The 27,521-nt window shown below is 42.0% G+C and overlaps 2 protein-coding genes across 3 annotated transcripts; one reads left to right on the forward strand and one right to left on the reverse strand.

Annotated features, from left to right (window-relative positions):
* Positions 1 to 651: 651 nt before the first annotated feature.
* Positions 652 to 2,435, reverse strand: cldn5a (claudin 5a). The gene has a single exon (XM_086076046.1). It carries the CDS (start codon positions 2,242 to 2,244, stop codon positions 1,594 to 1,596), a length of 651 nt encoding a protein of 216 aa, XP_085932172.1. The 5' UTR covers positions 2,245 to 2,435; the 3' UTR covers positions 652 to 1,593.
* Positions 2,436 to 3,571: 1,136 nt separating this feature from the next.
* LOC147173593 (septin-2) lies at positions 3,572 to 27,078 on the forward strand. Of its 2 annotated transcripts, XM_086076782.1 has the most exons (13): positions 3,572 to 3,725; positions 5,233 to 5,363; positions 10,815 to 10,872; positions 10,991 to 11,090; positions 11,187 to 11,273; positions 11,610 to 11,733; positions 12,667 to 12,801; positions 13,012 to 13,129; positions 22,677 to 22,778; positions 24,046 to 24,191; positions 24,295 to 24,378; positions 24,461 to 24,518; positions 25,971 to 27,078. In XM_086076782.1, the coding sequence occupies exons 3-13, from the start codon at positions 10,846 to 10,848 to the stop codon at positions 26,034 to 26,036; spliced, it is 1,047 nt and encodes a 348-aa protein (XP_085932908.1). In that variant the 5' UTR covers positions 3,572 to 3,725; positions 5,233 to 5,363; positions 10,815 to 10,845; the 3' UTR covers positions 26,037 to 27,078. The 2 variants fall into 2 exon arrangements, with proteins under 2 accessions (XP_085932908.1, XP_085932907.1); XM_086076781.1 differs by lacking the exon at positions 5,233 to 5,363 and having other exon boundaries at positions 3,576 to 3,725.
* Positions 27,079 to 27,521: the final 443 nt, after the last annotated feature.

A 27,521-nucleotide genomic window follows, 5' to 3' on the forward strand; every position in this document is an offset into this window, starting at 1 on the left:
TGTAATGCAGATTCCTTTATTACTTCTTAAATACAATTATGATTATTTCTCAAAATTGTTCAGCCCTATCTAAGAAGCACCTTCCCATCGTCTGTGAAAAGCCCAGCTGTGCCATTGAGTCACCTCTCCCACTCGGCCGACTGTATGCATTGCCATATTTTCAACTTTGAAGAGAGCATATGACCTGCTAAGACTCTTAAGTGAGCAGCACAACAAGTATGGATAAGCTTTCGGAATCCAGTCACACTTTTAACATGGGGACAGCGGTGGCTATGCATTTTTTTTTTTTTGCATCTCGAGCGTGTGTGCGTTTTGTGTCAGCCAGGCCCGACTAATGAATGTGGTGACTTACGGGAAGAGTGTTTCCAGCGAGTTCTCCGCTGTCTTAATTTGAAGCCTTTTCACTGATTGTGAGCGTGGAGGGGGGTTCCTGGGGTGGGGGTGGGAGGGCTCTGAAAAGGGGATGGTGGGGGTCGTGGAGCATTGTGAGCTGAACAGCAGAGCCCCACTCGAGCTGAATGGGTATTGTCATCTGGATTTCTATGGATCACCAAAATACTTTCTCCCACCCTGCATGGGGGGGGGGGAGGTTTACGCATGCACAGTGAGATTTGTTTCGTTGTTTTGCTATAAGAACACTCTTGATGAATATTTCAGACAAATAGTGAGTTTAATCTCAATAAAAAGAAAAACCATATTGCATCATTTTATACATGTTTCACTACATCAAAGAACAAAGGCAAACAATTCCAGGAACTTGAGAAATGACACTTCCTGCGATGGTCACGATGCCAGCAGGTGTGCATGGAATAACAGACAGAAATGTCCCGGTCATCAATCCCAGCGTGTCAACAAAACAAGATTTCTTGAGAATTTCAGTTTGTGTCCAAAAAGTTCCAAGACTTGACATCATGAAAGAGATTTCAAACCCAAACTATAAGTTTTCCTCTTGGAAGTAATCCCCCTTTGGAGTCTGTCAGCCTTCTTTCTCTGCCACACCTCAAGGCACTCTTTCTTCCGGCGTCGTCCGTCGCCGCGACTGTTTTTGATGTAATTAGCATCTACTGGTTCCCTTGAGCTTGGGAAAGAGGGGGCGGGGGGGAACCTCATACGGAACCAGGTTGTGAGAGAACAGGCGGCACTCCAGCACAGCCAAGAACTGTCCAAAGGTCAGGGGCATTGTGGGAAGGAACCTCTTGTTGCGCACTGAACATAGAAAAAAAACGCAGGATCTCTTTGTAGTTTGGGTTTGAAAGAAATCTTTTTCAGTCCTGGAACTTTTCTGACACGCGTGTCATCATTTACAGAGTGCAATCTTTTTTTTTTTTTTTTTATTCTTTTTTTTTATCAGTTACTGTACAGTTTGGCAGGCAAAGCATGTGTTGTAGTCAATGGCATGAGTTCCTCTACAAAAAAAAACAATCATAGAAAAACTTACAAAAGCGCATGTACCTAGCTGTACTCCTTTTTTGTCGGTTGAAGTTTTAGGTTTCCAAAAGAAAGAGGGAGGGGGGGGGGGTCCTGATAGGAAAAACATGGTCCATCTTATTGAATGAGAATAAAGCAGGTGGGGGGGGGGGAGTCCGAGTGGGGTTACACGTAATTCCGTTTGTCATAGTCCCCCCCGTTCGGCGTGGCTCGCTTGGTGGGCGCGTATTTGACGGAGTATCCCGCGTTCCCGCCGGAGGGGCAAGAGCAGCACAGCAAGCCCCCCCCGGTCAGCAGCAGCGCGGCGGCCGCCCAGCCGATGTACAGCGCGGCGCCGATCTCCCGCTTCTTGGAGCTGGGCACTTGCGGGTTGTAGAAATCCGAGATGATGCTGTTGGCCATCCAGCAGAGCGGCACCAGCACGAAGAGCCCGCTCATGATGTAGATCACCCCGCCGGCGTTCACCACCCGCGCCTTGACGTACTCGTTGCGGATGCAGTTGGTGCACTGCGCTCCGGCGATCACCACCATGAGCCCCAGCACGCCCATCACCGACGAGATGATGGAGAGCGCACGGGCCGCCTGCAGGTCGTGGCTGAGGGCGAGGACCGAGTCGTGCACCTTGCACTGCATCTGGCCAGTGCTCTGAACCACGCACGACATCCACAGGCCGTCCCAGATGGTCTGGGCCACCACGATGTTGGCCTCGATGAACGCGGTCACCTTCCACATGGGCAGACCGCACGCCACCATCACCAGTAAAGAGCCGACCACGCACAGCGACAGTCCCACAATCTCCAGTCCGGCGGACACCATGTTTGACGTTTTTTTCCAATCAGGTATGGGTCGAAAAACACTTGTCAAACTCTCCTCAATGGATTTCCCTTCGCTCTCAAGTCGATTGAGTCTCTTTAGTCGTCTCTTACTTGCGCATCTCTTTGAACCGGCAGCGCTCAGTTCCTTTGTGCAAGTGTGAAAACAACTGGACTCGCAGCAACACCCGACCACCGATGAGTGTTTTTTTTTTCGGGGCGGGGATGTGTGAGTCTGAGTGGAAACTTTCTTCCAATCAGCTGACGCCGCATCCCCTGAGGACCAATGGGAGGGCAGGGAAGTTGTGAAGATGAATCAAGCGGTCCAGCTCGCTTTGTGCGTTTGAACACTTACAATTAATAGAGGGGAGAAAAGAAAGGGGGGGCTTCCAGCTGAAATAAGCTGATTTGCACCACCAGGGATTTTTTTTTTTAACATAAGCGTTCGGATAATGGGTGGATGGATGAGTAAAAAGTAATATAATTATTTTTTTCCCACCTAAAATAATTTGGACTGTTTAATGCCCAACAAGAACGGGATGACGCAGATTTCAAATGGCAACCTACCGTATTATCAGAATTTGTGAGCCGTTTAGAAAGATTGCGATTGTGGCATTTTTAATGATGAAAGAGGTGCATGCGAAAATAAATGATTAAAGAGATCAACGTGCAAAGGAGCATTATATGAAAGAGTAAAGGGAGTCTGTCTGTATGTTATTCTGTGTGGTTGGAGGGCCTGCACGGGCGTGATTTCTCTTTTGACGCTCACAAAAGAACAAGTGACGTACATGAACACAGATGACATTTTTAAAAACATCCAAGTATACCATAGGTCTAAATTTTTTAATGCAATGTCACTTTTACTTGACTGTTAGAACTCAAAATTGACCAATCAAAAATTACTGAAAATATCTACCGATTTAACAAATTGACTTTTATTTGACAGTTATTTTAGAATTGCATTGTTTTATTGTTTTAGAAGCACACACAATATTTGTATTGGCCTGGGGTAATTTTAACAACTATTTTCCTCAAATCGGATAAAAAAAACTTGTAATGAAATGCACAAATGCATTAAAGGGGGAAAAACAACTAAGGTCAACCAAAAAAATCACGGTTAAAACATAAAAGCAAAAACGTTTAAACCAATATGTTATAATGCACAACAAGCTAGTAATCTTTGCATATTTGTAATAACATTTTGAGTTTAACGCTCACGAAAAGTTTTGTTCTTTTTTTTTACTCTTGAAAAATAAGTGAAGGACCGTCCGTCAAAGAAACTGTAACACTGCGGCCGCCATCTTGGATCAAAAACTGTACGCTTGGCTACCCGTAGCTGAGCCGTAATGGCGTCAGCGGCGACAACCGAACCCAGACGGGACGAGGGCGGTCTCTTGGCGAGCGGTTTCCGCGTCTCCTTTCCTGGGCTGGGACAGCGGCTTCTAAAGAAACGCTCTTGTTCACAAACTTTATCTCAAAGTTCAGGTAAGGCGTGAATGCGGGTGGTTTCGTGTGTGTTTTTGTTAACCAAGTGTGCGAAAGAGAGAGAGGGTGGCGAAAAGTAGCAGCAGGAGGGTCACAGTCGAACTTAGCTGGCAACATGACAACAACAGTCGAAGTAACAACTGTTGTGGCTAAATTCATGCTAACACACTTCCGTTTATTGGACGCTCATTCCCAATGTAATTGGTTGAAATAAACAAAAAAAGACACTTGAATGCGCATTTTGAATGCTTATGATGAAAATTCAGTTGTTTAGTTGAGAACTTCCGCGTGTGTGTGTGTGTCTGACAGACAAACTGGGTGTGGTGGACATTATGCCCACCGTCGCATAGTCCCATCACCACACAAGGCTAAACTATTTAACAACGGCCTCTTAGATACTGTACTTGGGCATACTGACATAAGCCAAACTTCCTTAAAACCAAGCACAACGTAATTATTAGTTTGTGTATGATTGTCTTGCAACCACTCCAGGACAAACGGGTATTTTAAATGCATAAATAAGGGAACAAATATTTTATTGAATGAAAATGTCATTGTACTCACCTAGGGCTGCACAATTAATTGAATTTACAATTTGAGCTGCCACAATTAATTGAACCTGAACATCAGCAAATCAAAACGTGGGCCTCTGCTGTGAATCTAATTAAACACTTTCTGAATACATTTTCAGCCAACATGCAGTTTAGGCTTCATGTAGCTGCCTAAATAACAAGGAGTGGTCGCCAGCCAATTGCAGGGCTCATATAGACCAACACATTCACCTATGGGGAAATTTAGAGTCTACAATTAACCTTACCATGCATGTTTTTGGAGTGGAGTACACAATGAAAACTCCACATAGGAATAGGAATAATTGAACGTCAGAACCTTGAGGCAGACGTGTTTACCACTAGTCCACCGTGCTACCCCTCAATGAACCCTAGTAATGCATTGTTATTAATCATAGCTGCACAGTATTTTACCAAGGGAAGACATTAGTACAACCAGTGCTGTGTCCTTCACACACTTTTCGAGCTGCCCTGGCTGTAATCGGCTATTATTAAAGGCGCCAATAACCCAACGTCTCATTTGTAAATGGACTTCCATGGAGCTCATTTATTTTCCCATTGTCCTGCTTCATACACAACGGTGGGGAAACCGCATTTTATTGTACTCCTAAATCAGTACCACATAAAAGCCTAATCTACAGCCCATTCAAATCATCGACATTCACACATTACCCGCAAATCCTCTCTTGTATAACATTCCTCCCTTCTAACATCTGATTAATCCTTGACCTTTGATTGTAAAGTGGCGCAAATGTAAATGTCTTCCTCCACTATAACAGAGGAAACAATCATGTATTTTCATTGTCTGAAATGTGGCAGGGGGCCACTATTGAGAAATTATCATTCATCTTGTGTTTTTAGTCAGTGGAAATGTGCAAATTTACTTTTCTTTCTCACTGAGATGTTAATCTCTAACTTTTTTTTGTCCAACAATTTAGTTTTTGACGCAGCCGTCACGAGGACAATAACGTAGCGAATGACGTCCTGAATCTCTGCTCCAAGCACCTTCACCGCTCTCTGACCTTTCTCCTTCCTGCGACCTAAACAGTGAGCGGTACAGGAGCGCCAAGTAAGACATCTGTCTGGCATTACGAGCTACGTAGGGGAGGCGTCCTCCTACTTGGCAGTGTGGTGTGAATGGACAAACAACGTGATTCATATTGACAATAATAAGTACTCTTGCGCTAGTGAGTGCTCTTGTTACATAACTAAAATTTTATTTCAACACTATTTTGCATCTGCTCAGTTTTTTTTTTTCAAGATTTAACCTCTGAATATCGTGTAGACCGCGTTAGGAAAAGAAGGTGGGAAAAAGAACAGCACTGTACTGTAAACGGTAGGCATGTTTGCCTCACATAGTCAGAGTCTGAAGTTCTGGGTTTGATTCCCTACTCACAAGAGTGAGGGGTTTAATGTTCTCCCAGTGCTTTCATAGGTTTTCTGCGGGTACTCTGGCTTCCTCCAATATTACAAAAAACAAAAACATGCCTGTTAGGTTACCGTAGTTGAAAACTCTAAACTGTCCAGAAGCATGAATGTGAATTAGGGCAAAACGATTTTGAAAACTAATCAAATTGTGATTTTACACAAATGTGATTTTAATAAAGACAATCAGAAAATAATCTGCCTTTAATGTATTCAAATAAACAATGTCAAATTTATTTTACATAAATGTTTTGCTATGATAGATAAGGCATACGCTAAAACTAAGGGAACTGACCCATGAATTAATGTTACTAAAAACTTTGCCTTGCAATATTTTAAGCGTTCACTGTGACACCTTCACAAAATTCTACCAAAAGTGTGGCATAAGGTTTAAAAATTAATCAGCAAATCATAAATCAGATTACAACATTAATGCAAATAAATCTGTGGCCTTATCACTTCCAACTTTTCATTTTTCGTGAAACAATAAGTGTACATGTGGACTGTATATACTGTATATATACTGTATATTAAAAAAAAATGAAGCCTAGACTGACCAACGAAGCAGTTTCCCCCCCCCCTTTTTAATTGCAACCTTTGCAATTTGAAAATTGCATTCTACCGCATTCTGATATCAATTTACATTTGAATAATTGTTCAACCTTAGTGTGTATGGTTGTCCAAATGTGTCCTGAGATTTGACTGCATCTCTGCCAAAATCAATTGCAATTGACCTCAGATCAAACTGTGACCCTAATGAGAAAATTGATTGGATGGGAAAAATTAAATAAATAAATAGGCAATGGTAGCTGCAATTAACTCTACTACAGTACAGTATACCAAACAGTATAGGAGGCCATGGCGCTATTACGGTAATAGTAACGTGTAAATCGGCAATTGAGTGTGGCGACACATATAACCTTGCCTCGATTTGGTTAGCGGCGTACATTTTCTGACAATCGTGAGTCTCCTCCCCTACACCAGATGTCTGTCGTCGTGCTGATTGATGTTGTAGGATTTACAACCATAAATTCTGAACACGTTTAACATTTTCTTTTGTCAGCTCGACCCTTTTTTACGAGCAGATAGGGCAGGAAAACATCGGGTGCAATCTCTTTTGTTCTTTAGCTGCACTGTTTAACAGATGTGTCGCATATAGAAACTTAAGCATGACACTGTTAAGTTCCACTTCCCTACTGTCTGACATTAATAGAAGCCAAGAATAGAACAAACAGCAGCAACTGTTGAAATGTTGTTCATAGGCGCGTAGGCCAGTTAACAGTTTCAAGGTAAACTATGGTTTTTAAAAAGTCACCGTTTGAAAATGAGTGTTCCAGACTGCTTGCTGAGGAAGATAACATGGCTAACTGGCATAGCTAATATCCGCTCACTTCTGTGAAGTGAAGGAACCACTAAAGGTGTCCATTTTGAGCATTTGTTGTTGTTGTTGTTGTCTTATCGGGATTTTTTTTTTTGTTTTATGAGGTGTCAGAAACATTCCAGGACTGGTGTCATACTATATTATCATTAGTGGTTCATCAAGCATATTTACAAAAGTGTTTTGTCCATCTGCAGCTAAAGATGTAGTTTTGCATCAAATGTTTGTAATGTAATCACTGCTAGCATTCTTCATTGTGCTCAACAGCAGCTGTGTGGACGAGAGTGTCACAATATCACTTTGTTGCTATATGACTCCACTCCACTTGTTTCAGTCATTTCCGATCGTGCCCGCATAACCATAAAGGGTCCATCCTGAACTTTAAACTCTGTGTTTGTGTTCTGAAGAGGCCCAGTGCTTTCCTCGCGGTTGAAAGGTTTTCCCATCCCGTCTATTGTAGAACCTTTTCCTGCCCTCTGTGCTCATATTTTTAATTGTTGCTGAAACCACGGCTTATAGACTAATATCACGTCTTTATTATTATTAATGTCCGCCACTGGTAACTCCCCCCCCCCCCCTAGCAGAAAGTAATTACATATAATCCACCCCCTGCCCCTGTCAACAAGTGTGTCTTTACCTGAGCCAAACATCTCTTTGAATGATTGCATAATAGACTGTCTGCAGGGTTCCCATGATGTGTTGCCAGATAAAAGACCATTGGCCTTTTATGCTTTTACAGTGTAGTATTACTAAAATAAGTATCGCGTACTACTTGAGTGTTTCTCCATTCTCTACAATATGACTTTCACAGCTTGCTTGGAGGGTGAATAGTTCTGCTTGGTTTGCGTCCAACCAATAAAAAATAAACTGTAAATGCATTACATGCCAACATGTTTGGCTTTACTGAAGGTGGCCTTTTCACTTTTGGCTCAAACACTTTAATCCTCCTCACGTCTGGCTTCTTAATAGTTGTGTGTGTGTGTGTGGGGGGGGGGGGGTGTAAGCAGCTCAACAACCCAGCTGATTAAATGGCCATTATTAATGAAGCGTGCCTCCTGCTTGTCCGCCCTGTTGTGTTGTCCTTGTGATGTTAGCACTGTGATATTGAAATGTTGTTATTAATAATGCCGGTTCCCACAGAGCTGGTCGAGAAGTAACACTTTTGTGTAAGTGGGTATGGGTGCCCAAGTGTGTGGGTTCACTAACAAAGAAACACAATCATTCATTGACATCGGTCCGTTATCGTTGATACTGTTCTCAATATCGGTTTACCCTGGCAAATATATTACCCGTACTTAAAAATGACATTGGATTATTCAATAATGATTAAGTTAATGTACTTAAAAGTTAACGTATTTCTGCACTCAGCTATTTCTGCCTTGTTTGTTTGGGTACCAGGGTGGTTTGGTATAAATCGTTGGTTGAAATGGCAAGAAAAGGAAGTAACAATTATTTGATTTCCTTAAAAACAGGAAGTTTGTAGAAATCTTCCCCGCTTCTTAATATGAATAACATAGGGTAACGATCTTGTGAACTTGTCAAGTATGGTCTTCCTAAGAACACAATTTTCTCGGTAAATTCAAGAATAGCTGTGTACTTGTTAACTTCCCCATCGACCTTGGAATATTTTCGCAGCTGGGAATCAACAAGAAAAAAACGATGCATCCTTGATTCCTTGATTTCAGCAACCCAACAAGAACAACAGCCGGGTATTCCGTGCACTGTTACTTTATGCATTCTTTCAGTTGGAACGGTGCTCGGGCTGCGACTGTTGACGTTTCACTTCTTTCAGTCAAATTCTTATGTAATGAAGTATTCTGGATTTTTATGGGTCAAAGTGACGTTGCAGTTGCACTATATCTTGTCCGCTTGGACTTCTTTCCAATTTCCATTCCAGGGACTGTAGTGGTAGCGAGCCATGGGGACTTGTAGCTATTTCAGTACCCAACTTGTATTTCTTTGGCTGGCGGCCAGTCCGGGGTGCATAAAATCTGCTGGGATGGGCTGCAGCTCACCCGTGACCCTAATGAGGGGAAGTCCTATGAAAATGTCTTGTATTTCTATTGTCCAAAATAACGAATGCGAACTGTTCCTTTTTTTTTGTCTCCATTATGGTACGTATGACATTAGTCCCCACCTGAAACATAGCTAGACAAAAAATAGTCAATTTTGTGGGTCAATGGGAATGAAATGGGAACAACGTATAAAACAGCTTTAATCCTTCCCCTCGTGTTCGCAATCAGGAATGAGGTTAATGTTGCCATGTTGACGTATAAAGGAAGACTTTTGGGGAAGCAGAGGAATAAACAACCATTGTTTCCCGTGCAGCTGCGCCGAAACCACATTGTCAGTTTGATAGATAGTCCCCTCACTATTATGTTGATGTGCGGGCTGCCGCCATCTAATTCAGCTCAACCGTGTGAAATGTGCCCACTAAGTGCCCACCGATGTGTCACATGCCAGTGGAGAAAGGTCAGTTAAGGTTCCCATGCCACCGCTCCCGTGAGTGCATCTCCGTTTGGCACCGTACGGCCGTCTGCCTCCTTCTTATGCTTATCACACTCCACATGCCAAGGGCCAGTGTGTTGATGATAAAATGGAGCCTGTTCTTCCTGCTTGGTCATTATGTGGCTAATTTATCATGCCGGCTTGTTGCCCTGTCGTCTGTTCAGGGGCATAGAGTGGGGAGTGTGCACAGGGACCACTGCAACAGTTTAATGGAGGTTTTGGAACAAACTCGGCGCCCAGGGAGCTCTTTAGTACAGAAGTACTTTCATATCAAGAGTGTGATCTTCAATATGGATGGGAAGTGTTTGCATGAAGCTGCTGAAAGGTGCCTTGTCATGTTCTCATGCTTCCTGCTTGAGATAAATGGATCCATGTTCAGACGCTAATAGGTGTGTGAAACTTGACTGACTCAACCGGGCATTTGGACAATTGCTAGTTTGTGGGCAAGGTTTGGGGAAGACTCGTTTTTCAGAAATGACTTTTTCCTCAGATTTTAATTTATTGCAAATATCTGTCAAATCTATCATTATTTCATGAGCAATGCTAAATAACAGTCATTTATAGTAACATGCAGAAAAACTGGCGGCAAAGTTAAAGAAGTACTTAAGTTCTTCTGTCAAGCTCTGAAGTCCACTGTGGGATTTTTTTTCCCGGGTGAAGCCTGGTTTTAACCAGTGCTGCCATCTTGGAAATGAGAGTTGGCCCATTTATCGCTCTGATGAATCAGGAGAGTGCTGAGTGCACTAATGGACTGCCCCCGCATCAAAATTATAACTAAACCACTGAATTTAACTTCAACCACTATTCATATGAAACGTGTGCCTTTTCTCTATTCATTGCTGAACTTGAATTTACAGTACCTTAAAATGACAACATGGAGTTAGCTCACTCAGGGTGAACTACTCAGAGATTGTGAGCCAGCAGACACTTTCTCACATTCAGCATCAGTGACCTTTCACCTCATAATTATTTTTCTGCATGAATGGACAAAAATCCCACAGATTCCAAGGAGAGAGTGGAAAACTGTTAATAGCCACAAAGGCGGAGCCTTGCTCTATTTTTTTTTTTCATTTTCAATTCCTATAGGTATAATGACCCGGTGTTCCAAAACATTCGTACCCATAATGCGAATGTGTGAAGCTTTTAAAGTAAGATACTTGTTCAAGAAAACACTTTATTGAAACAGAATCTCTTATCTTTTACTGGCAGGTTTGACAGGGATCTCCTGTACATATCAGCAATGTCTCAGTCTGGAGAAAAAGGGAAGGTGAGTCACACTGAGTTTGGACTCACACGTACATGCAAATGCCCGAGAAAAATACTGGTGGTGAAATGTGTTGTTGATATTTTCGATTGCCTCAAAAATAAACTATTGTTTCCTGCAGTTCCCTGATGCAACTGGGTATGTGGGCTTCGCAAACCTCCCAAACCAAGTTCACCGAAAGTCAGTGAAGAAAGGCTTTGAATTTACTCTTATGGTTGTAGGTGCGTGTCATTATTTGACGTTTTAAACATTGTAACTGCGTAAATCATGTGCTACATGACGTGTTCTGACACTATGTTGCCTCTCTTTGTTTTCAGGGGAGTCTGGTTTGGGCAAATCGACATTGATAAACAGCTTGTTCCTCACTGATCTCTACCCTGAACGCTACATTCCTGGCGCTGCAGGTAAACTCCCACAGACACATGCGCGTTTTCACACACGCACACACTGTAATAATAGCAAAATGTCTGCTACAGTGTCTCCAGCTGAGCATTATTTCCACAGGAATGCCGGGAATGCCTTACTCGGGCTTTAAACATGATCCAAACCCCCTGCCCTCATCCCCAGGGGTCATTCTGTACAAACTTTTTTTATGTGACAAAAACATTTTCACCTAACCTGCGTGTAGCCGAAGGTTGAGACAATGTTGCGCAACCCACGGTGGAAATTACAAATATTGTGACACCGCGAGGATTCTGTCTGTGTTTTCGACACCCGCCGACCTCTCTCCCGCTCCACAGAAAAGATCGAGAGGACGGTGCAGATCGAGGCGTCGACAGTGGAAATCGAAGAGAGGGGAGTGAAGCTCCGCCTCACCGTGGTGGATACACCGGGCTACGGCGACGCCATCAACAGCCAGGACTGGTGTGTTTGTTTGCGTTGGAGGAAGGAGCGAAAACATCTCAGGAAACGTGTGCTTTCTTATCCTTACCTCCTGTCCTCGACTCCCTTCTTGAGTTTCATCTTGACTCCCTTTTCGCCACATCGCACGACTGACATGCCAGCGGTGTTACACTAACATATTGTGAATGTGTCCAAAAAAGACAACCTGTTAGTATGCCATTAATCGCTATCAAGGAAATTAAATGTGAAAAAGTTATTTAGATTCATTTTAATGACGGGATGTGTCCTGTTGTAAATGGCTACAGTGGAACCTTCCAAGGTCAAGCGCAATCTGTTCAGGATTGCCAATTGACTTCCGACTTGACAAATGGTCATCATCGTGATATTATTATTAACTATACAGACAATGTTTTCAGTAACATTTGAACACTGTTAAGTCTCATGCAAGAGACGCTTTTATGACCCACACAAAGGGCAATTACAGCTGATAAGGGGGGTTAATATTAGTGCTAAGTACAGCTCATTTATGTTCCATTCTTGTCATTATTTTTTATTTATTTGGATTGTCTACTTGGCAGGCAGTACGGAGGGATTAGTGGTTAGCAGTTCTGAGGGTCGAGGTTTGAATCTCTGTTTAGGCCTCAGGCCACACAAATGACAGTTTAGTCTTTACCGGGAATTAAAGTAACCTGCATGATTTTGGAATGTGGAAGGAAGCTGGAGGTAAGATGTACAATTAACGCGAGGCCAGAGTCCAGATTGGATCCCCCATCTTCAGGTCTTTGAGGCAGACAGGCTGGATCCACCAATCTGCCGGAGGTGTACATTTTTTGTTCAAATTCCGAATCGTCCAACTTCAGCCTTTAGAGGCATTCGAATGTGGAGGTTGCAAGTTGATGGTGGTCATCCCTGCTCACGCCCTTCTCTTTTTCGATCCCACATGGCGCCATGAAGTTTCAAGACCATCATTCAGTACATCGACAATCAGTTTGAGCGCTACCTACACGACGAGAGCGGCCTCAACCGACGGCACATCGTGGATAACAGGGTGCACTGCTGCTTCTACTTCATATCGCCTTTTGGACATGGGTATGTAAATACCTGCTGACTTCATCTAACACTAAGATTATACTTAGTTGTTTGAATGTATTGTTCTCCCTTGATTTGTGTTTTTATTTTATACAAACGCCATTGAATACCTCGTGTCGGTCCTTTTTGTGTTACATTATTCAGTGTAATCACCCAAGCTCTCTGCCCTCTTTTTTTCATATTGTCATCCCCCCCCCCCCCCCCTCCCAGCCTAAAGCCTTTGGATGTGGAGTTTATGAAGGCCATCCACAGCAAAGTTAATATCGTCCCGGTCATTGCAAAGGCTGATACCCTGACGCTGAGGGAGAGGGATCGCTTGAAGAGGCGGGTAAGTTGATCCAAATGCACTACTGCTACTATACTTTCTCACTATTCAAATATCCACCGCCACCAGATTCCAACAATCACTTGTCCATATTTAATGGATGGTGTTTATGCGAGGAAGTAAATGTGTGCTTCCCTGGAGGGACTTGCGTTTGTTGAACAATATCAAAGCGGGTGTTTACAACGTAGATGAGCTCATTTCATCCAGTCTCAGCTCGTCCTTCATATTTCCTTTTGGAACACCTCCAAGTGTCCGGCCGCTTGCGCGCTCCCAAGTTTCCTGCTGACGATAGGTGGAAGGACGCAGTAGGACAATACACACGTCACAGCTGATCGCATTCATCGCAGGCTTTTCCTGCCTCTGATTACTCTCCGACATAAATTACTTTTTCAACCTGGGGCTTTTTAATTGGAAGTCACCCCAGCTACCTCTTCAGAGCTCAGACCTCCCCTCCTGTGCCTCATTCAGGCCTCGGAGCCGGTGGTCTGGCAGGCATCAGGGAACCAGCTCAAAGGAGTCATTTCGCATTCACAGGAAATTTGGTTTGCTGAAGGTTTTGCACAGCAAGACTGCTTTAAAAAATCACTGAGGCGGCATTTTGTGGAATTGGAAGGTGTCACTTCAGGGCACACAACAGTTGACTTTCCCTTACTGTTAACAAGATTACATCAGTCTTCGAGACGGAGTAACAATTTGATGTCAAATGTGTGGGGCTGGGCAATAAATTAATGCTTATTATTAATTCGATTAATCGTCATTTTGGAAATCGAATCGTTTAAAATGTGCCAAATCGAATTTTGTCTTCTGTATTATTAAAAGATGTTGTTCTTATGTTCTGTTAGATCTAGATGTTATTGTGAGTTGTAATTTTGCTAACTATGAATGTTAAGTTTATGTTAAAACTGATTTAGAATCAGTATACATTATTGTTGTCTGAAGATTTTGCACAGGAATTATTTTTGAATAAATTAGACCGTTAAATAAACGTTTGCTGGGTTTATTAGATTAAAATCGTAATCGTCCTGAATGACTGAAAAAAAATCTCGATTTTATTTTTGGGCCATATCGCCCGGCCCTACAAATGTGCAAAATCAGCATAGGCACAAATTAAACAGGACACTAAATGACTTTCAAAATTGCAATAAGGAAGTAAAAGTTGAGTTGAGTAATCATTAAGGAGTTGTCATTTGTTCAGATCATTGTTTTGACAGTTTTGGACTAAAAGGTCACACCATTGTTTTTTCCTTTTCTCCACCTGATCAGTTCAAAGTCAATATTCAAATTGAGCCAGGGAGATTTCCATCCACTATTACTGTCTGGAGGGCAGTAATAGTTTGAGTGGAGGTGTGAGTGGTTCTCACGTCAGATGTTAAATTCCTCCATTGTGTACAATTGTCCAGAAGGGCCCTATCAGCCGAATCATACTTTGTCGGGTCGCTTTGTGTTGTGACCGCCATCAACCCTTCCTGTGGCAGTTTGGATCGAGCAAAACATTTGTTTCCTGTCACAGCTGATGTCACTCCTAAACTGCAGAAAAAATATCACACAATATGTACAAGTATTGACAAATACTTGACACCAGACAAATCTCGTTGGTTCCTGGAAAAGCCATTGATGTAAGAAATTACACAAAGTTGGGTCATGTATCAGGCAGGCATCACGTGATGCATATTGCTTTGACTGACATGTCTTTTGCTGGCTGGGGTGAGCTATTTTCCCTGTTGCAATTTTCTGGGAATTGTCACAATTTACCGGGACTTGTTGCCATTTGCTGAACGTGTCAACATCAGTTGGACATTCCACTCCAAGTAAGTTCACACCAGTCTGACAGTCCCGTTAAATGGATGGCCAACGGTGTGTGCACATCTCTCATGACCTGCTTTCTGAAGCTGATCCGTGATTGGTCGTTACTTGAGCCCTGAGCAATTCATATTCCACAAACACAATATTAATCAGAATGCGGTGTTTAGACTAGTGGGGGTGCATTGAACATGATGTCCTAAAAAAAACCATTTTGGGCTCACTTCCCATTTTTTAAAGAATTTGTGAAAGTATGTCATCACGTAATATAGCAGGAGATTACAGTAATTCAATTTTGCATGGGATTTTTTATTTTTTTTTAAATTGGTACTCTATAAGAAATGCTCATAATAATGTCACTAGGTTGACCAAATTGCATGTTGCTGCTTGCTTAGATCAGATTAGCTGAAGTGGTTCTTATGCGTACACGTGTGCATCCTGTCATAATGTCCTGCGCAACACGCCTTCCTCTGGCGCTTCCAGTGCCAGCAGCCTTGAAGAGTGATGCATAACCTGCAGAATTTCTCCCACAATATTTATTTGTTGTGATGGGCGTTTTGCCGGGCGTTTGGCTCTCTCAGTAAATGAGACCTCCCACCTCGGTATGCACTTTCTCTTGTTGAAGCGAGGGGAAACAGATTGTACAGAACAATATACATTTCCTGCAATGTGTCACAACTCACGTCAGGAGACGAGCTGTTGCCTCAAGCAGCTCAGATTCATGGACAAAGGAGGGGGGGATTTAATGTTGTTAATGTTTTCTTTTTCTCACTGTTGATTGTTTCTCGCGACTTGTTTCCTCTCTTGAAATCACCCCCTCTTTCCCCTATTCTACTTACCTCTTTTTTTTTTTTTTTTTCCCCTGCCTGCTGTAATGCCAATTTCCTTCGGCTGGGTTGCGGTGGTCTCCTGCTCATAAATTGCCCAGAGGAGGCTATATTGAGAGGCTGATCCTCTCTCAGTCTGGGGGCCTTACAGTCATATCCTGTGTGGGGCATGGGTCTCAATCAGCTTTGCTGCTTTTTGTTCTTGTCTCAACTGAGAAAACACACATCTGGTTTAGATGGGGTACAAAACTCTGCTGTACTTTTTTGCGTGTCGTAAAACGGCAATCTTTTAGCAGTGTGATCTCGACAATTGAAGTAGAAGGACACATCTTTCAGCTTCAAGTGCATTGAATGGATAGCTCATCCAGGAAGTCGGCTTCCTTCCAGCCCTATACAACTTTACACAGTCATCAAGGATTTCATAGTGTTCGTTTTAATCACTTGCCAGTTCACTTGTCATTTTCAACTTTTGCAATTCATTCAGTTCGGACAAACTTTTGAAGTTTCTCCCGTCAGTACATCAAACGCTTTTAACGGAAATGTTCAAAAGTGAATCGGGGGCCGAGATGATGCAAGGTTGCGCCGCATGTTTAATAGCTTTTGACGAGTAAGTCAAGATTTCGGAATCATCCGTTCAGTGTTTATAAGAATCTCGCATGGATTGCATTTTTGACACACGTCACCCTCAACTTGGCTGTATCTTTTGTGTTTTTCTTCTTAAAGATTACTGTCCAAAATCAAAGCTTGGCCCGAGTTTGAGAAGTAATCATCACTTCTTTTCCTGGCAGCAGACGATAGTGGTGCACTTTTTCCTCTCCGCTCCCTTCTGTTTCCTCCGTCCTGGCTTTTCCCATTCCATGTCCTCATCCCCTCTCCTTTCTTCTCTCAGCCACCTTTTTTTGTCTCTCCCCCATCCTTATTGCACCGGCTCTCTCCCTCCCACGCTGGACTCTCGCTCCCTCCCTCCCACCCTCACGTTTGGCCGCTCAGCTGCTGTATTTCACCCCCGGCCGGGGCGCAGTCACAGTTTTCCCCTCATTGTCTGCCTCAATGTCGTCTCCCCAAAGCACTCGAGCATGCGCTGCTGTGTGAACAAATCCTACGGCCCCGCAGGGACACATTTTTGTCCTGGATGATCGTACCAGCCTGTGTTTTCTTCGAGTACAATAACAGAACCTTAAAGCTGTTTCAACAGCAGTGAGGTCTGTTGAACTAGTAAAGGCCAGGTGGGATTTTAGATATATATTTTTTAAGGGGAAATTTAAAGGCGAACCACCTATGTAAAGACGAGAGTTTTTTTTGTGTGTGTTTCTCAAAAGTTTCACTTGCAGACAAGTTATGGGAGAAATACAGTTTGCTGTATGTTTATGTAGGGATTGTCAAATTTCCTAACTTGATGATAGGGGAAATTTATTTGACAGTATTGTCTTAAGTGTTTAGTTTTTTCTTTCCATTTAATGTTATGAACTACTCCTGGAGGAGTTGCCATTGCGTAGATGTAGTTTAACTTCACTCAGCTGATGATGTGTATGTAGTTCTTCTTTGGACGCAAAACTAGTCGAGACAAAATCAACAGCGCCTCTGCTGGTTCTAGCCAAGTAGTGCACACCATTTGACTTCGGTTTGATTAAAAAATCGACAAATCTTAACGATCAATTCGTCATTTACTAAGACCATCCCTCGTCTAACGGAACTACAAAGGAAAACAAAGAAGGCGCAATTCTCCATTTTTAGTTCAACTAGCTCATTCTGCGTGTTAGCCGCAATCCTCGGCACGTTGTCATCCTTGTCTGCCTAGTCCCCCTTTGTGTGTTTTAATGTATGAGGCCATGCCGGCTCTTTTTCCTGCCACTGTTTGAAACACGCGGACATATTTATTTTGTGCCCTGCCATAGTCATTGTGCCAGGGCATGCTAACGATCTCCCCGGTTTAAAACAATAAATATGCACTTTTCCTCATCGAGCAAGCTGCTCTTTAGAACACAATGATCCGCTCTCTGGCGACAGTTTTCTTCTTCCTGTGGAATCACCAAGAGAGTCTCTTTATACACTAGAGAGCCTTTTGATTTGGTGCTGAACAGCAGAGTGTGACTTGTGGTCGAAAAATGCGTGCCTCGCACTGTCCCCTTTCCAAATGTGCCTTAAACAGAATATTACTTGAATAGCTCAATTGTTCCTCTCCATGCTCTTTGATCACAGGGAAAAATGGGTGGTCTCAAAAGTGCTAAGTCTTACAGCAAGACAATGGGCAGGGAGGGAGGGAGGTGTGCGAGGACGTTGATCACTGTGAAGTCATGTGACGCCTCGACGTTACCAAGGCTGCACTGATTTCCTCGGTACTTTCCATTAGAACAAATCCAGCTGTTCTGGTCCGGTCCGGTCCAGTCTGAGCTGTCCTTCAGACCCTGATGGGATCTAGTTGGAATGTGTGTGAAGAATCTTTAATCCTGTGCACACAGTGGTATTGTTTCTTACTGTGCCACTTTGTGAGTCTGTGCAGCTCAGATGGGTGGGAGACACAAAAATCACTCATGGTACTGCTCCTCCCCTCGACTGTTTTTCCCAAGACTTGACGCCAGATTTCACGAGATCTGAGAAGTGAGGTGGCGGCCAGATATGCGAGAGACGTGGCCCCTTGTTCATCATCAGGTATTGTTGAGGCTCCTTGGTCCTCAGAAAGACTCCCTGGGGCAACAGTTAACTTGATTGTTGTTTCCTGGATACAGACATCTCAGGGGCTTACTGCACAGGACCATTTTTAACTCAAGTGGAACTGGGTTGTACGCCACCTGTTGAGTGGAGACTGAAAACGCTAACTTTTCAAACTGTCTAACTTTTTTTAAGAAACATCCTTGTCATCCTGTGATCTATCACTCTTTATTTATTTTTTTAAATAACTGTTGTCCTCATTATTAGGCCTTGGACTGACCATTAGACAAACCAGCATTCACACTCACATTCACACATATGGGCGAATCTAGTCTTCTACAGTATTACTATTAAAAATAAATGGCTCACAGATGAAATGATGAAAGAAGGAAAAATGCACCGGCAATTCTCTGCTTAATGTTCACTGGCAGACATTTTCTAATTGCCGGCAGTTTTAGAACATTTTCATTGATGACAAAATATGTTTTGTGACAATATAAGCACTTAACAGGGTAAAATAATTACTAGACTCTCTTCTTTCACCAGGAAAAAAAGTTTTGGGGAACTTTTCAACCCCCCATTCTTTACTAATCAAATATAGAATGGGTTGATTTCACTAAAAACACAATTTTCTGACCAAAAGCGAAAAAATAAGCTTTTTGTGAAAACAAAATGTAAACAAAGCAATATAATCATGATGCTTATAGTTTTTGCTTTTATGACACATCAAACTATATATATTTAAAAAAAAAAAAAAAGCTTTTCCCATTTGGTCGGTGTGAAATGAGAGTGAGTGGTTGTCTATATTTGCCATAAAACTGACTGGCAACCAGTCCAGGGTATAATCTACCTTTCACCCAAAGTCAGCTGGCATAGACTTGAACTCTCCGCGACCCTGAACAGGAAAAGCGGCATAGAAAATCGATGGATATAGAGTACAAATATGAAATGTTATACTTTCAGAGATTTACCGCCACCTTTGATAGCATTAAAAAAAGAGCACAAAAAATGCAAATAGCAGACCGAACACATTGTGGACAAAGACTTTTCTTATTCTTATTCATATTTTTCTTGGACAGCGCAGCTTACAGTAGAAATGCCTCTCCACTGATATGAATCAGTGAAATGTGATTCATATAAAAATAAAACATTCTTTCTCTTGTTTTTGCTGAGTGTTTTTATCTCAGTTTGTAGTTTACAACAATCTCCATATTGACATATTACTGTCCACCTGGCACACAACCATTGCCCTTGGATAACCTCTGTATCCACAAAAGAAAAAGTTGATCTTATCGTTACGGTACACGCTAACAAAGTTCATCTCAAAGTGATGCATAGCCTTCATCCCCGCAGCTGCTCCGCAGAAGCTGGCAGGCAGCTTGGAGGTTACATAAATGTTACTTGTAGTCGCTTTTCTCAGCGGGCTATGTTTTTCTTGCTCCTTTCCTCTTTTGTGGTGCACATTCCTCAGGAGCAAGTGCATTTGGAAGCAGATGGAGAGCTTTTCTGTACATTTACAGAAGTAATTAGTGAAGCTTGATGGAGTTCCGCCTCCTCAAGTGCGCTTGCTTTTTTTCTTCTCTTTTTTTTCTGGTTGGATTGCTCTCTCGCTCTCAACGTTGTTGATTTCCTAAGAGTTCTCCCGAGCTCGTTTCTACTTCCAAGTATTGTTCCCAGTGGGCGGCCGGGTCAGAGGAGGCTCGGCTCTGTCTTCAACAACTGTGATTTCAACTTTGTGGTGTGTGTGTGTGTGTGTGTGTGTGTGTGTGTGTGTGTGTGTGTGTGTGTGTGTGTGTGTGTGTGTGTGTGTGTGTGTGTGTGTGTGTGTGTGTGTGTGTGTGTGTGTGTGTGTGTGTGTGTGTGTGTGTGTGTGTGTGTGTGTGTGTGTGTGTGTGTGTGTGGTCACTGTTTATGACAGTTACACTTCGTGTTGCTCTCTTTTCGATATATTGTCAACTTTTTTTGTAAGCCTTCAGGAAGGTGTTTTTGTGGCTTAGCTTGTGAGAAGGAAAACATAAATATTATTCTTCTTTCTGCAGTTTAGCAGGATTCAATAGTTGATCGCTTTAATGATGGCTTTCCATTTTGATTGCAGGTTTGACCTCTTGTACAACTCCACCCCATTTCTTGCTTTATGTTTAGTTAGCAGGTAACCTTTTTTTTTTTTTTTACTTCATCTTACTGGAATTGAACTAAATCTAAATAAAACATCAGCCTCCACCCTGATATTTCTTATAATGACGGCACTTCCTATTAAACTACAGTGTTAACCAGAAGCGCAGGCTTCCTTTTCTAATTAATATTGAGGTTTGCCCTCGAGGGGCATTGTTCGCTGCCTTGACGACACTGAGTGGAGTTGCATAGCAAAGCATAACAGCTCTGAGTGAGGGGGGGGGGGAGGGGGGGTGTCTTGTAGCTGCACAGGATGGTCATAAAATCAAGATGGCTCCCGCTGCCAACTTTTGTGCGCCAACAAAAATACAAAACTACAAGGAGGAGAGTGCAGTGAAGCAAGAGGGATTAGGCAAAGCTGCTGGAGACAACAAGGATTTGGAGGAAGGCAGGCCGTGATTTTGGCACCTGTTCGTGATTATAGGTGTCACGCCTTACAACTTGCCACATGTTGCTGAGCACGTATCATTATTCGGTAAACAACCACGGTGCCGCACCTCTCGTCCATTGCTCTATTGCTTTGATTTATGTTTCTTATCACTAGGCATGTGTGTTATTAGTTTAAGGTAAAGGTGGATTAATGGATTTGCCATACTTAATTAATTCACGCCCAAATGCTGTCTAGATAAGCTGCTACTGAATTTGAAATCCAAATGAAAGAAAAAGAGAGTCTTGTATGAACCTTTTAAACAAACAAACAAAGGAAGCATTCTATTGATGTTCATAAAAGACAGAAAACATTTTTAAAAAGTTCTCTGGAATTAGATTTTTTGCTCAGATGAAAGCAACTGTTTCAAAGCACACCACATCACGTGTCAATTAAAAAAAAATATATATATTCAGAGGAAGTGGGCGAAGCTTCATGTTAGGCTATTGTCAACTCAATTTCTTGAGTATAAATTCAGTTTACCGTAAATCGCAGCTGTATGACTGGAACCGAGGACTTTGTGTATTTTAAATGTATGTTACCTATTTCTGCTTTTCTTTTCTTTCAGACAAAGCAATTCGTGTTAAATTGGTAGGCACATTGTTAAATTATAACGGTCTCGGAATTAAGATACAATTCTCAAGAAGAACACTAATGAAGCCAATCAAATCCCCACGTCCACACCACACAACTACTGTACTGTCGGTTTGTTGTTTGTTTCTTTGTTTCCTGCCATTGTGTGAAGCATGTTTACTTTCTCACCGAGTCGCTGCGTGAACCAAAGTCGCGCTACCGTGTTGGAGGCGTCGAGAAGAAGCTTTGCTCTTGTGTCGCGCTCTCCAAAGAATGTTTGTTTTTACATCTGCACCACAACAATACCTGACCCACCCTCCCCCCCCCACACACACACACGTACACTATGCACATATGCCTCACTGAGAAAACAAGCGTTAGCCATAACAAAAGTGCAAACAGGAGCTACTCTCCGTTGGAAAACCTGCTGCCACTTCCCGGGATCGGAGCTGACTCACCGCTGTCCCTTTATACTCGCCCCGACATGAAAGTGGCCCCCAAAAGTCAGGAAAACAAGGCTTGACATTTCTTGGCTCCGTTACATAACAATACAATCCCGGCAATACAAAAGACAAATGCTGCCTTGATGTTTAGAATAATAAATACTGACATGTGTCCCATGGTCAGGGTAAAGAAAGCCCTTTTGTTTTCATACGTCTCGGCCCTCGGAAGCTTTAAATGGAAGCCTGTGAGAAGTTGACTCTTTATGACTGTTTTTAGATTTGAAAACACACACACACAGGCGGCTTATTTTTCACCTTCCACCCCCTTTGTGTGTCCGCACTCGTGTCCTCCGCGGGGGTTTTAATTAAGTGTGTTGCCGCAACAACTTGCATACGTGCTCCCACCCACTTGTTGGCGTGTGATGCTTCCTTCTTCTCCTGTTTATGGCTCTCAACTGCAGCTGTATTTTCACCACGAGCGCCAGCAAGCTTGAAACAAAGACTTGTGTTTTAGTGTGGATGTGTAGGTGCTCCTTAGAGTATTCGTTTTATTAAACATTTTTTGGGTTTGCACATCTGGATCATAGAGGCTTGAGAAGAGGGAGTGTTTGCAAAGTGGTCATGACCCCGGCCGGCTCACCCTTTTTTCTGCCTTTCAGATCCTGGACGAGATCGCAGAGCACGGGATTCGAATCTATCAGCTCCCTGATGCCGACTCGGACGAGGATGAGGAGTTCAAGGAGCAGACCAGAGTCCTCAAGGTGCGTGTCCACGCTGTAGCTATGTCTCCGCCTGCTGGTGAGAAAGTCGACATTCAGCTTCATTCACACACTTCTGCATGCTTGTGCAAAAGTGCATCTTGCTAAATGTGATTATTTTGTCAAAAAGTTCCTTTTTTTTTCTTTAGTTCAATTCAAAAAGTGGAACTCATACACTACGCAGAGTCACTTTAACACATAGGAAAATAAATTGAATTGTGAATTCCTACCTAATTTTATTTGCATTGTTTGATACCACTTTTTTCACACCCTTTTGAGTAGTAACTGATACCCAGTACCGATACTACTAATACTTTTGACACATAACATTTCTCAGAAAACAAACGTCGCTGATTTTATAACGAAAGACTTATACATACCAATATAGCATTTTTCCTTAAAATTGCAAGAAATTAATGGCAATTTTCTATTCTTGTAATTTCTAGTTCCTGGTTGTGAAACGGCCACAAGAGTTATCGGCTACTCTCGCGAGTACCAATACCTTAAGTTGAATTACCAATACCTGCTCTTGGTACTCGCCCATCCCTATTAAAAATAGTTTGGATTGTTACATAATGTTCTAATTGCTTGAGTGAGAGAATTTGGGATTTTTTTTGTTAGCTTTAAGATATAATAATTAGTGATAGACCGATGTGTTTTTTTCAAGGCCCATACGATACCGATGATTAGTAGTCAAGGAGATTGATAACTGATATTTCAAGCCGTTATTCATTTGCAATGAAAGAGAAAATATTAGCGTCAAAATAAACAAAAAAAAACTTTTTATTTGATTTTAAATAATTGACAACTTTGTTTAAATATTATATAACATTTTCAAGGAGCTTCCAAGATCATCAGTATGTGTTAAGCTAAATTTAAAACTAAGCAAGTAAATAGTTTTCTTCTGTAAATAGCTTTCCAAAATGTCAACATAATTGATTAATTACACCAATTTTTTTTAATAAAAAGTGTCAGTTCCCAGGGTCAGCATCATTTTTCATAAAGTGGAAATTTAAATAAATCCATAAATGAAAATGTCCCTGTATGCATGCGAATGTAGCTAATTTGGGGTTTTTGTCAGGGATCGTAAAATGTTTCAAAAGATTGTCGCAGACAGTGAAATATTATTATTATTATAATTATTAAATTATTATTAAACTGCTGCTTGTTGTGAAGTGATTTGAGTTTGATGACACCAACTAGTGAACTAAATGAAATTCCCCATAACAGTGTCAATTAATTGCGATGCGCCTGTATCTTCTCCACTCAGGCCAGCATTCCCTTTGCTGTGATCGGCTCCAACCAGCTGATCGAGGTGAAGGGCAAGAAGATCCGCGGCCGCCTGTACCCGTGGGGGGTCGTGGAGGTGGAGAACCCCGAGCACAACGACTTCCTCAAGCTGCGCACCATGCTCGTGTGAGTGCCAAGGAACTGAGCCCAACGTTCTTCCGGCCACTTAAGAAACCCCCCCCCCCCCCCCCCCCAAAACCTAATCATACGTGTGCCGTGCCTGTTGCAGGACGCACATGCAAGACCTGCAGGAGGTGACTCAGGACTTGCATTACGAGAACTTCCGCTCAGAGAGGCTGAAGAGAGCCGGAAGGTAAGATGCTTTTATGTTAGTTAACACTGTCGAGGAGCTGCTTGTTTCCGTGTCTAATCCCAGAATGTTTGGTTCGCCGTAGAGCTGTGGATGAGGATGTGATGGATAAAGACCAGATACTGCTACAAAAAGAGGCGGAGGTACACACACACAAACACACACACTTGTCTTTGTATCATTGTGGGGACATCTCATTTCCTAGCCCCTTCCCCTAACCAACCCCAACCCTCAAAAATGATTGCCTACCCCCATTCCTTACCTTAACCGCAACCACAACTAAATTCAAACCTAAACTCTGAAACCAAGTCTTGACCCTCAAAAAGTGGTCTGAACTTGTGGGGACTACCAAAATGCCCCCACAATTTCAAGTTGGTCCCCACAATGGTGGTTAAACCTGGAAAAAAACACGTGTGTGTATAGGCCCCACAATGTAGCAAAGACAAAACCACACACACGTTTGTTTTACTATCTTTGTGGGGCCATCTCATTGACATAATTCATTTCCTAGCCCCTTCCCCAAACCACAACCCTCAAAAATGATTGCCTACCCCTATTCCTTGCCCTAACCTCAACCATAACCCAATTCAAGCCTAAACTCTAAAACCAAGTCTTGACCCTCAAAAAGAGGTCTAAACTTGTGGGGCCCAGCAAAATGGCCCCACATGGACAGGTGGGCCCTACAACTCATGTTGGCCCCATTATGTCACAAAAACAAGACCACACACACACACTCATGCCTAGTAGTCAAATGAGTCTGTTATCTTTTCTATGTACTGTATTGTTTACACATTTGGCCTATGCATTGGGCATGTCGTTTGGCAACGGTCAGCTTCCTAATGATCCTTGATGATCTGTTTGTGTTACAATCTTGAGCCAGGCGGCTGCAATCAGAACTGGTTGTAACAATACATATTATATATGTCGGCCAGTTTATGACCTCACTTCCTGACCGGATGTCTTGGCCCACTTTTATGGTGGGAATGACCTCCATTTGAGAAAAAAAAAAAAGCTCAGACAATGGCCTTTTTGAAATACGACGTTATTTTGTCTAGTTTGTTTGTGGTCCTTCAAGAGGGTTTCATTTGTTGATGTTGTTGAAATGCAAGAAATTTAGAACGATACACACCATTAACATATGTCAATTTGAGTAAAGCATTTCAAGTCGAAAATATATTTATTATTTAGGGATTCTGATTAACATTGCGTTGGTGGAATAAGAATTACAACAGATTAATCCACCCCTTTTCATTCATCTCATGGCAGCCATTTTGTCATTGAAAGTACATTGTCGTCAAAGTACTTTGTTAGCATTGTGAGCATCACATGCCCAAACCCAGAAAAGCAATTTAAAAAAAATATATATAGATATATAATACCAAGATGAATTGACAATTTTCACTGCTCAATTTTCATGACTAGTAAAAAAAATAGATTTAAAAAAATCCTAAATGTTCCTTGTGTAGTTCTCCTTTCTTCTCACAAGATGGCAGCAAATAGCCCACGAGCTTTGATTGGCTGCTTAATGTTATTTTTGACTCATCATCATCATCATCATCATCATCATTTTACTTTGTGCTTCGCCTTTCCTTTAGCTGAGACGCATGCAAGAGATGATCGCTCAGATGCAGGCGCAAATGAAGATGAAATCCGACGAGTGAAAGCGCACACGCGCACACATGATGCTGTCACCCTATACAACCTGCAAAAGTGTTTTTAGGATCCCCAGTTGTCTGCACCTCCACTTGCCATAAATGTATGACATTTTACTTTTTTTTACTTTTTTTTATCTTTGTGGTTTCTTAACAGTGAATTAAAATTCATTGGTGGATTCCTACTTGTTGGTTGATACTGTGTATACAGTATGATGTGTCAGGTTGTCGGATAATATCACACTCAAGTTTACCAAAAGGTTTTCTGTTCAGTCTTAATAATAGTCTGTCGTTGGGACTATTATGAGCACTTTTACATGTGAGAAGTGAATTGTTTACTTCTGTTCAAGTCATATACACACTACAGTACGACGTGTCGTTGTCCTGCCAAACGTTTTGTATTTTTGTCACCTTATCCAGCCATGAAAGTTTCCGAGGCTACTAGAAAAAAAAAAAAATCACGAGAATTAATACACTTAAAGATGGTGTTTAAATGCCATGTTGCAACTATTTTTGTATTTATAAGGTGTATGACGTGAGTGTCTAAGCAAAAAGCTCATGTTTAGTAAAAGCCTATTGACAATACAGTTGTACCTTGACTTAAGCGTGACTTGGCTTACAAAGTTTTGTAGATGCAAGCCCTCAGTTGGAAAATTTTTGGTTTAACTGCAAAAAATTGACACAGACACTAAGTTCTTAAAAAAAATGCTAAACATATCTTTGTTAGTATTCCAAGTTAAAGTTTACTGTTAAACTAAACATAAACACGAAAATAATACGAATAAGTGATGTCATGGTAGTTAGTAAACATTCAAATGTTAAAGCCAAGGCACCATTGTATGGACTTGTCCTGGCCAGTTTTTGCAGCGCACGAGCAGTATTAATTTCTGCTTTTCCGTGTCAAAAATATAGTTTTTGGACTCATTCTTAAATAGAGTATGTCATCACTAATGTGCCATTTACATGACAATTTTTTTTTTTACCATCATGCAAGTTGTTAACCATGACTGATGTTGTACTTCCACTGCAATAAAAATTTGTTTACAGAAAACATTTCTACTTCCTGGTTATTAATGTTTTCATTTAGCACTGGTCACTTACTGTATGACTGCTGAAGTAACTTGCCCTGGTTAGGAACGCAGTTACCTGCATTTTTACCAGAATTCGCATATGAAATAACCTGCACTTTGGGTCAAACAAAAGCTGAACACAAGATCCTTCCCCACACTTTCAAGGTTGTCCTTCCCGTACTTTCCAGTCAGTTTAAACTCTTGGCTCCAAAGCTATCACGGGGCAATCACTTCCACAAGATATCAACTCTCCACAATTTAAGACCAGTCCAAAAAATATTGTTTCTCACTCTCTGATACTGTGTTATCACTTTACTGTTAGACAAAGTAGATATTGACATGGTTGTGACGAAAATGAAGGCAGCTGCAGACCATTATTTAAAAGTTTGCTCCAAATAAAAGCCAGATATATAACTTTAAAATG

The sequence above is a fragment of the Leptonotus elevatus genome, chromosome 5, assembly GCF_054856555.1.
Source record: "Leptonotus elevatus isolate MCC_2025b chromosome 5, RoL_Lele_1.0, whole genome shotgun sequence".
Classification (NCBI taxonomy): domain Eukaryota; kingdom Metazoa; phylum Chordata; class Actinopteri; order Syngnathiformes; family Syngnathidae; genus Leptonotus; species Leptonotus elevatus.

Bases quoted from the DNA above. Each gene is read 5' to 3' on its own strand.
- cldn5a (XM_086076046.1), bottom strand. From the start codon at position 2,244: ATGGTGTCCGCCGGACTGGAGATTGTGGGACTGTCGCTGTGCGTGGTC.
- LOC147173593 (XM_086076782.1), top strand. From the start codon at position 10,846: ATGTCTCAGTCTGGAGAAAAAGGGAAG. The intron at 11,091-11,186 runs GTGCGTGTCATT...CTTTGTTTTCAG, and splicing joins ATTTACTCTTATGGTTGTAG to GGGAGTCTGGTTTGGGCAAA. The intron at 11,734-12,666 runs GTGTGTTTGTTT...GGCGCCATGAAG, and splicing joins GCCATCAACAGCCAGGACTG to TTTCAAGACCATCATTCAGT.